At 38.7% G+C, this 10811-nt stretch overlaps 1 protein-coding gene across 7 annotated transcripts in view; it reads left to right on the top strand.

The window, feature by feature from the left end:
* Positions 1 to 7502, top strand: part of IL6ST (interleukin 6 cytokine family signal transducer) — a 53572-nt gene extending 46070 nt beyond the window's left edge. For all 7 annotated transcript variants that reach the window (XM_081826852.1, XM_081826850.1, XM_081826851.1 and 4 more), the window contains 2 exons: positions 1608 to 1689; positions 2451 to 7502. In XM_081826852.1, the coding sequence (XP_081682978.1) occupies positions 1608 to 1689; positions 2451 to 3176 (808 nt within the window). In that variant the 3' untranslated portion in view covers positions 3177 to 7502. The remainder of the gene's footprint in view (positions 1 to 1607; positions 1690 to 2450) is intronic.
* Positions 7503 to 10811: the final 3309 nt, after the last annotated feature.

Genomic DNA, 10811 nt, shown 5'->3' on the forward strand with positions numbered 1-10811 from the left:
GAGAGCAGTTAGAATTCTTCTAATATATTATTTTTCAAAATTATTTTGGCTAGAATCTTTGATAAGCTGATATTAATATTTATGTGAAAAGGAAATTTCCTTTAAAAAAATCTTGTACATTGTTGAGATTTTATTGAATCTGCAGGTCAATTTAGGGAAAAACTGCAATCTGAACATGAGTTCACATCTTCATAAGTCACATGTCTTTCAGTTCAGGGATATGTTAAGATCTCTTAGGTTTTAATTTTCTTTTGCAGTATGTTGTTGTTTCCATTAGATAGACCTTACACATCTTATGTTAAATTTATTCCTAAATATTTTTTATACAGTTGTAAATGGCATTTTCAGAAATTTTTATTTTCTAATTGTCCATTGCTAGAAATAGAAATACAACTTCTTAAAAAATATATTGTCCTTGTATACTAAGACCTGGATACATTCATCTACTCTAGTACCTTTTTGGATTTAGCATTTTCGCTGCTAACTAGTAAAGATGGTTATTCTGATGTTTGTTTTCAGTTATTTTTCTTATTATACTGGTTAAGTAAAACTTTGCATTATAACCAGTTTTAAGGGAGAAAGCCGTTCAGTTTTTGATCATTACATGTGATGTTGGTTTTAAGTTAAGGACGTTCTCTTATATTTCTATTGTGCTGAGAGTTTTTGTCATGAATGGGTGTTGAATTTTGTCAAATGCTTTTTTGGCATCTGTTGATGATCATACGATTTTTCTCCTTCCTCCGTATATGGTGAATTTTATTCATTGATTTTTTTTTCCACACATTAAACCATTCTTGCATTTCTCAGACTTTTCTGGATTCAGTTTGTTAATTTTTGCATTTATGTTTATGAGTGACACTGGGTTTTGTTTTTGTTTTTTTTTTTTTTGGTGGTGGGGTCTTCACCTACTTTTGAAATCAGGGTAATAGTAATTACCTCATCAAATGAATGGGGACATGTTACCCTCTCTGTCTTCCAGGAGAGTTTACATAGGATTCATATTATTTAAGTGTTTGCTAGAATTTACCATTTGAGCCTGAGATTTTCTTGTGGGAAGAATGTTAGTTTACTTCAAATTTTCTTTCAGTCTCTTTCAAGGAATTCATCCATTGACTGGTTGCTATTTTTGTTTAGGTTAACTTTATTGCTTTTTATATTATACCCAGATTTCATAGTTGTTTCCACAGGAGAGTCAGTCTGTTGGGATCTTATTATTGTTTTTATATTTGAACTTACTCTAAAGATGACTCAGTTCCTGTACACTTAGGGATCTCTAACTTTGGGTTAGGAACTATATTAAGGTAAATACTTGTGAAAAAATGAAATTTATCATTTTTTTCTGGTAGTTATGTGAAAATTTTTTATGTGGTTTTAGTTGGAAATTAAACATTTTTGCTTTTTTTGTTGTTGGGAAGGGGTGTACTCTAAGGTTTTGTGACCTGGCTCAACTTTTTAATGGTTTTTTATTGCAGAATTTTATTTCAGTTTTTTAAATTGAATACTTAACAGTTTTTCATTATGCTAGATTAAGCTCATGTTTAGAATCAGGGACTATTCGTTGTTTATTACTTGTGGTTTTACAGACATTATATTTCTTTTCTCTCCAGAATTAAAAAACATATCTGGCCTAATGTTCCAGATCCTTCAAAGAGTCTTATTGCCCAGTGGTCACCTCATACACCTCCTAGGGTAAGATACAGTTTTTCTGACTTGTTTATACACGGGCATGTTAGGGTACATTTACAGAGTTGAACCAGATGATGAGCCCAAATTGAAAAGTAAATGATAATAAAGTATTATCACAACATATTCTGATACTCCTTATTCTATTCAGTAAACATGAAAAGCACTTGATTGAACTTGTAAAATAGAAAAGTTAATGTGTAAATACGGCTCTGTGGTAACTGTGTTGTAAGGCAAGCATTTTATATAGGGTATTAAAATCAAATTTAACAGTATACCAGTTTGATGCTGTTGAAATGATTTCTAGAAACCTAGACTAAATTCTTTGAACCTCCTTACAGTGAAATGACTGAACTTTATTACCTTCTAATAATCCTTGATTAATGTTAAAACATAGAACACATTTTAATCTTACCTTCTATGAGACTTAAGTCATTTGAGTTTGATTTTTCTAGTTTTTATATCCTGATAATCATAGGCTCCATAGTCTTTGTACACCAGTAGCTTATCAGAATTGAACAACAGTATTGATTTGGAGTTCTGATGAAATACAGTCTGATTCATGCTTCTCAGAATCGTTTCCACAATATCTGCAGTTCAGCTAGTTGACAGGGCTCAGTGATCCAGATTATCTCTGCACCATGGGAATTACTGAGAAGTTTCAGAGATGCATTTCTCTGTGGTCTTAACTAGAATTTGCCATATATGTTTCAGAGTTTCTGAATGAATATATGCCAGAGGTAATAATACATTTTTTTCTTTCTTAGCATAATTTTAATTCAAAAGATCAAATGTATTCAGATGGCAATTTCACTGATGTAAGTGTTGTGGAAATAGAAGCAGCCAATGACAAGAAGCCTTTTCCAGAAGATCTGAAATCACTGGACCTGTTCAAGAAGGAAAAAATTAGTACTGAAGGACACAGCAGTGGTATTGGAGGGTCTTCGTGCATGTCCTCCTCTAGGCCAAGCATTTCCAGCAGCGATGAAAATGAGTCTGCACCAAACACTTCGGGCACCGTCCAGTACTCCACGGTGGTGCACAGTGGCTACAGACACCAGGTGCCCTCGGTCCAAGTCTTCTCGAGATCCGAGTCCACCCAGCCCTTGTTGGATTCTGAGGAGCGGCCAGAAGAGCTACAGCTGGTAGAGAACACAGAGAGCGGTGTCGGCAGTCCGCCCAGGCAACAGTATTTCAAACAAAACTGCAGTCAACGTGAAACCAGCCCAGCTAGTTCACATTTTGAAGTTTTGTCAGTCAATGAAGAAGAGTTTGTGAGACTGAAGCAGCAGATTTCAGATATTTCACAGCCCTGTGGATCTGGGCAAATGAAAATGTTTCAAGAAGTTTCTGTAGCAGATGCTTTTGGCCCACGTACTGAGGGACAGGTAGAGAGATTTGAAACAGTTGGGATGGAAGCTGCAGTTGATGAAGGAATGCCTAAAAGTTACCTACCGCAGACTGTCAGACGAGGTGGCTATATGCCTCAGTGAAGACTAGTTCCTGTTACAACTTCAGCAGTACCTGCAAACTAAAGCTAATTTTATCTGTTATTTCAGATAAAAATAATCTTCACTCACTGAAGATGATCATTTGCCCTTGCGGACAACAATAAACTGTCCTCCCACATGGGCTGTTTCCCTTCCAGAATATCTGGGATTCTACTTTCAAGCACTACATAAACTGACTTCATCCTCTGAATAGCTGAATGATTTTTGTGCTGTTTCAGGATGTTTGCACTGAAGAAAAAGTAAAACTTTGTTTTGGTAGCTAGAAAACAGAGGGTATTTAAATAATAAGCAGTGATATACTTAGTACAGCTGTACTGATTTTAATGAGAATAAGGCACCAAATAAAGTGGCTGAGATAGAGTTAAGACAATTAGATGAGTGAGATCTAGACTCTCTACTTCAGCTGACAGCATAGAGAGAGCTGCAGGTGGCATAATTACATGAACCCAGTTTTTGTTGTCTGACCAAAACCAACCAAAAAAAATAGCGGGCTTAATTATAGTATCGCCCACAGGAAGTAGTAGACATTCTCTTCCATTGGTAATGATGCTGCCAGTCACTAGACGAATGGAATTCGAGTGTGAATTTTGCAAATTACAAAAAATCTTGGAATATTATATAATAAGTAATCTAAAATTTTCAAAATTTGCTTTCTGTCGTTATTCACAAATTCAGCAGAGTGCCCAGTTAAGAGCTAGGAATGAATGCCAAACTGTGTTAGCCATCTTAATAATTTAAGTCTTTATAAATGGCGAATAATTTTTAACATTTTTCTATATATATATATAAACATTGACCCTTTGTTAAAAATGCTGGAGAATTTGGTTGATGAAGCACTTTATACAATGTTAAATTAAAACACATTTTAAGGTGAAGATACATGTTTTGTTTTTATTTTTAAGTAGGCCAAGATTCAAAGGTTTGTTTTTGGGTTTTTTTTCCTAGTGTTTGAAGCAAACGAAGAGCACATGGGCACTACTTACCAAAATAAAGCACCATCCAAAAATGTACATGTTGATGTTAGTAAATGTCACAGCGCATACCCTGTTATAAAGGCACTTAATGAAGGGATAGTATTTTAATATCTGCCAGTTCTGAGGTAGGTGGAACTTACTTAGTTCCACACTGTGATTTAGAGAGATTTTAAACCTCTCCCTGCAAGTTCTGTTCTTCCCAGAGAGAAGTGAGCCAGGCTCCAGAGTTTAGCACTTAACCCCACTTTTGCATTTTTGCCATACCCTACCCACCACATTTGACAAGGAGGCTAGGCTAAAGACAGGAACAAGATGTATGAAGAGATTTTCATAAATCATTAGTGGTTGACCAGTGCTAGGAGGTACATTTGCAGAACGTATGTTTTGGTTTTCTGTCATATTTAAATCACCAAAACCAGGCCAACTTCAAATATTTTTGTAGAGGTTATTCAAGAATAAAAGGCTAAGAAAAGTTGCTATCCATTGACAGTTGAAATCTAATTCTACTCACTACTCTCTCAGAATATTGTTCATATTAGACCTTCTGTTTATTAGACTTTATATTCCTGCCTGCTGTGTTTCGGAGCACTTTCACACACGTGGTCCTTGTGAGACGGGGTGGAGGCAGAATGACAGGATGAGAAGTACATGAGGAAGACTGGACACACAGAAGCCAAATAGGGACAGAGGGACCCCAAAGTCACACTACAGGATAATGGCACCACCACCATTTAGGTTTGTCAAAGCCTGATCCAAACTAGGATTACATTTATCTTGCTAAGAATCTGTCAAGAAATATGTATCAGCTTTATTTTTGATTTCCTCTAAGTAAGTAGTCATGTTATTTGTAAAAATGGTCAGCTCTGCCCTTCCTCATGCTAAACAGCAGTGTTATGAAGAATTCTAGTGTGACATTTGTCCTTGGGGGCATGGGAGCAGTTATAAAATGTAAACTCACAATCTAAGGGAATGAGAATGAAGTCATTGAAGAACACTGTATAAGCAAATCTTCTGAAACTTGTATAGAACATGGTGCCCTGAGTGCCCCCCCCCCTTCCCAGGTGCAAGAGCACTTTAGACATACTAAATGGATAGTTGCTGAACCAATAATCCATTCAGAAATAGCCCTAGATTTGATTACTAATATGTGATAGACCTCTTTGCCCAACGAGAGAAGCATTCATGAAACTTGTTTTAAAGTACAAAATTAACTTTCCTAAGCCATGTCTTAGGATAATTTGTGGGGTTTTCTTCAGGTTTTTAAGATAATTTGTTTTGAGGCATGTAAATTGTATTTTACATAGAGAAACAAATCTTGTTTGTATGAAAATTAGTCTATAAGTTAGTAGATGTGATCCTCACTAAATCTTGAGTATCCAGAAATTTCCTTTAATGCTGACAGAGCCTCTCTATGGACAAAACTAATGCACTGCTTCTGATGCACTTGGCCTCACAGAGGAGTAAAAAATAAGCATGTGTGCCACAGGTATTGCTGTCGTAGTTTGACTGTTCCTGGTGTGTTTGGTACCCTACCCTCATCCCTTATAAAGGCAACTATGGGAAAACTCGCAAACTTAAAACCCATTAAAATCTAAAAAAAAAAATTTTAAACTTGGATCAGTCAGCACTCAGGAACATACCCAACATGTAAATAGAAGCAGGGGAAAAAGCAGAACCATTCACACGTTCTGTGTTCGTATCAGTTCTCTACCTAGATGTTCATTTAATTTCAACCTTACACATGAAGTTATCTAATCTTCCTAGCTTACTGTGAAGTTCATTTCTACTTCATGAACCTTGTACTTGTAAAACATTTATGAAAGCTCATCCTTTAAGTAGAACATACTAGTTTTGTAATCAAAAAAAAATTTTTAATGTCTTTTTTTCTATCCACAGGGTTAACTATTTAAAATCATGACAAATAATGTAGAAGTAGGATAGTCGTATCAGACAATTCTCTAAAATTTGTTAATTGGCATGTATTGACCAAGTATAAATCAAATAGGAGAGCTCTTCCTCTGTTATATTCTACATCATTTTCCTATGTTTGGTTTTAAGAAGAAATTTTTAAACCAAAGTAACTTAACGTTACTTTGTTGAAATGGGTAATATGTCAATGTAATAAGCTATATAACATTTTTTAAATTCAATTGCTAAAAGTTACTGGGATACCTTTCTGTTGCAGGTCATGTTCAATTCTATTGCCTAAGTAAGATTGCTTTTAAAAATTCATTGCACTTTTCTATATATTGAGAATATGGAGCCATCAAATGGCAAGCTGTTTATGTTTAACGTAAAATTGGTGATTGTTGGGGCGCCTGGCTGGCTCAGTTGGAAGGGCGTGTGACCCTTGCTCTCAGGGTCATCGGCTCAAGCCCCACCTTGGGTGTAGATATTACTAAAAAAAATAAATTTTAAAAAATAAAAATACATTTGGTCATTCTCATGGATTTCAAAGATGGTATAAACTAGCAACTTACAGCCTAATTCTTTTAAATGGTCTTTTGACAGCAGTTCCTTTTCAGAATACTTATAAACAATTCAGATGTAAGTCAAAACAAACTTTCCAGAGCTAAATGTACTATCCTTTTGATTAATCTTTTTTTTTTTTTGTCGTATGGGCTACTAGTATGCATTAGCATGATATTCTAGTATACATTGCATTCAAAAGAAAAAGGCAACTTGGTGTGTGCTCTACTGTTTTTCGTTTTTTCCTAAATTTTTAAGAGCTTTTTGCAGTCAGCAGCTCCTTCAAGTGGATTATTTAACTTCATTACCCAGTGCTTTACCGTTGATTATGATGAAAATGCATTGAAGACCAGTGGAGATAGCTAGATGTTCTAGATCTTTTATCCCTTAAAGATAAGCTTTGTCTGAATGGTAACTACACGTTTCAAATGCTGTAACAGGAATACCAAAATGTGATGTCAAATAAAGGGATATTTTAAAAGCAGATATTTGAAAATTCTTTAGTCTCAATACATGTTACTGAATATACTCTAAATAAAAGTGTGCAATTTGCTAGTACTACAGTACAGTGATTAGCATTAGGTGTGTAGTGTGTATCCTGTTTATATCCTAGCTATGTACCTTTTACTTGTAAGTGCAATCCTTTGAAGTTCGCTTGCTATTTTACGCCCCCAGTCTACTTCATATAGAAGGCTTGTCTAGAGAGACTATTGTATTTTTACCTCTGTAGTGAATTGCATGTGCTAATTGTTAACATAGCTATCGGTCTTAAGTTAACATAACTCTAAACATTATTGTAAACGTTCTTATGTATCAGCTCTAATCTTTCAAGTAAATTTAAGAAATAAATTCTTGTTTGAATTTTTTTCTGTCTGTGATCACTAGTATGATGTCATTACATGTAATGCTTGAGTTAACAGTATTTGTCACTCCTGCTGTTGGGTCTTAGTGTAAACTAGATGCTTTTAGAGGGTTCTGGGGCTTTTTAAATGTCCATTTAGCATAACGGAATAGGTTTTAGAAGAAAATCGATATATTATCTTGGTCTTAATAACATAGAATGGACCAAGAGATTGTAAATCTGGAAAACTGGTAAATGAATTTGCCAAGATGAGTTCTGGAATCCCAGCACCGTACCAACCTCCCAGTGGTTTTTTTTTTTTTTCTACTGGGCTGCCAAGGGACCAGCCAAGTACAGAGGCGCCACCTAGTGGCCGGTCTGTAGCCACAAAGCTAAAGTCTCCTTAACAGGCATGAAGCCCGCTGATACACAGCATCCCACGGCTACCCCAAGGTTACTTAGTCTATGAAACTAAGGCAACAATTCCACCTGGAAGAAAATCCTGAACTATTAGATTTGCACATCTTCACATTGTGAATTTATCTAAAACATGCAGTGAGTCAAATCCACAAAATATTTAAGGAAGAAGGTACTCAAAGGCACTGAGATTCTGACAACAGAAAACCTAACGCTGCGGGAGCACGCAAAGAATGGAAAGGCAGCCATTCTTCCCTCTAAGACCAAGCCAGCGTGGATTTGGCCCCTTGTTCAATAGAGACTTACGAACACCTGGACTCCTAACCGGCCTCAGAGCCTAGCTAAGGACCCCTGAGAAAGTAGAAGCTCCACGTGCAGAATTTTGACCGGCAAGTGTTGGCTGCTCCTTGCTGGGCTGCATGTTTCATGCACGCCCGACAGTTCTCATTACCTACCGGGGGCCACAGGCTGGTGCGGGCGTTTAAAGGTGAACATGTATGTACCATCTGTGAAACACTCATGTTGGGTCAGTAAATCCTTAAAAATTCTCCTGAGGTAAGCATCAGAATTATTGGCCGACTCAGGTTTAACAACTTGCTCGGGGTCATATGTTAGCGCAATGGGGTTCCCACTCTACCCTGACCCCAAAGCCCATATCCTTTGCTGTGTACACCATCTGTCCCTAGCTGCTTTTAGTGAAAACCTTGCTCGTCAGCACATCTGTGGCCGGCGTGCACAGCGAATCACTTCTGTTTCCTAGACCTTGCTAACTCTTCAGGGTTTCCCCCTCCTCACCGCAGCCTCCGCCTCACCAGCTACTGCCCCCAAGATTCCCCGTCCCCAGCCCTGAGCCCAGAACAGTGTTTCTTCATCAGGATCCCCTTAGGCCCTCATCTGAGTTGGCTCAGAAGCCTGCCTACCCCCTCAGCTCATGCATTTGCTCTAAGCACATATAGCAACACCTACAAGGGAGGTAAATGTACTGGAATTTAAATAAAAACAAGAAAAGAAAGAAAAACAAACAGGAAGGGAGGGAGGGAGGGAGGAAAGGGAGGTAAATGTGTCCCTCTTTCCTCAGAATGCATTTTAACACAACTCCTACAGTCTCATTTGTCCCAAGGAAAGGTCCTCTAATGGTGGAATCGGGCCCACGGCAGCTCGTGACCAAAGGGCCTGGGGGCAGAACACCTTCCCTGAGTACTGAGATCCCACACATCCTGTCCCCGGCTGTTCTGCCACAGGATGCCCACGTCTGCTGCCCTGTGCACAGATCCATCCCCGCTTGTCCACCTCTGGGGCCTCTCCTTCAGGGTGGCTTCCGGCAGCTCCCGCCCATCTCCTGCCAATCCACTAGGGGGCAGCACCAGCAGCATTTGGGAGCAGTGGGATAGCCTCTTTGGGGACAAAAGAGCTGGCGGCACCAATGTGTCACCCTGTTCCCTAGCATAGGAATAAAGACACCTTGGTACCAGCTTTTCGCTGCACTTTACCATAAACTATGAACCACTGCATGGTCACACGACCATTTTCTGGGATGCAGAGCTCAGCAAGACCCTCTCACAAAGGATCAGCCTTGGTCCACGCTACACGGATCCCCAAAATTTGGAGTTTTGAAAACCAGCCTCACTCAACACAGGAGAACTGTGCTGCCTGGCTAGGCACACGGCTCAGACACAAACAGGGTGAAGGCAGGGATTTGATGGAAGCTGGAGACACAGGAGGGGTGACTGTTCCTCTGTAAGGGCTTCCTGAAGAATGAATGGTAGGTGTGAACTCTCTGCTCCAAGGAGAGAGTGGGGCAAGGCCATTTCCCCCCAATCCATCAGCACGGACCAACTTCCCTGTGCAACAAAGCGCCACCCAGTGGAGGCTGGAGCCACTTACACTAAGCCCCTCCACCCTGTGCCCTGCAGGTGCATCCTTACTAGGGCAAGTGTTCCTGAGACTCAGCACAGCAGGCCCCTCCCCCAGAATATCAGCACAAACCCCTCACTTGCACCACTTACTGATTGTAGAGTGCTGCAAAGCTTCCCCTCCAGGGGAAATAGGACCCAGCTTTTTTCTTTTTTTCCCCCTTTTGGATCTAACTTCTTGTAACAAGCAGACCAAAACACATCTAGTTTAAACCTGCCGCACAGTGGACAAGGTCCAAACACCACCCCCGCCCACCCCGCCCTACCGCAGTCAAGGAGCAACTCTGCAAAGACTGACCTGAGGGAAGGAGCAGCCAAAATACAACAGTAGAGTGTACACTCTGAAACACCTCCTGAAGCCCCAGGCCCAAGACAGTATAGGACCTCTTCCTATATAGTCATTACTCTCAGGAGCAGAACTATAACAGGCTTTCCTAACTGTCACACACACAAAAAAAACAGTGACCTAGACAAAATAACAAGATGGAGGAATTCACCCCAAAAGAAAGAAAAGGAAGAAGTAACAGCCAGGGATTTTATCAATACACATATAAGTAAAATACCTGAACCAGAATTTGAAAATGACAATAATAAAGACACCAGCTGCACTTGAGAAAAGCATAGAAGATTCTACAGAATCCCTTACTGCAGAGATAAAAGAACTAAAAACTAGTCAGGCCGAAATTTAAAAAATGCTATAACCAAGATACAAAGCCAACTGGATGTAATAACAAGAATGGATGGATGAAGCAGAGGAACAAATCAGTGATATCAAAGGTAAAGTTATGGAAAACAATAAAGCTGAAAAGAAGAGGGAAAGATTTTGTATCATGAATGTATACTTAGGGAAATCAACGATTCCTTAAAAAGTAGTAACATTTGTATCATAGGAGTCCCAGAAAAAGAAGAGAAAAAGGAGCAAAAGACTTATTTGAGCAAATTATAGTTGAAAACTTCCCTAATCTGGGGAAGAAAACAGACATCGAAATCCAAGAAGCATAGA

This window comes from Leptonychotes weddellii, chromosome 7 (assembly GCF_054177405.1).
Source record: "Leptonychotes weddellii isolate Sample4059 chromosome 7, ASM5417740v2, whole genome shotgun sequence".
Taxonomy (NCBI): domain Eukaryota; kingdom Metazoa; phylum Chordata; class Mammalia; order Carnivora; family Phocidae; genus Leptonychotes; species Leptonychotes weddellii.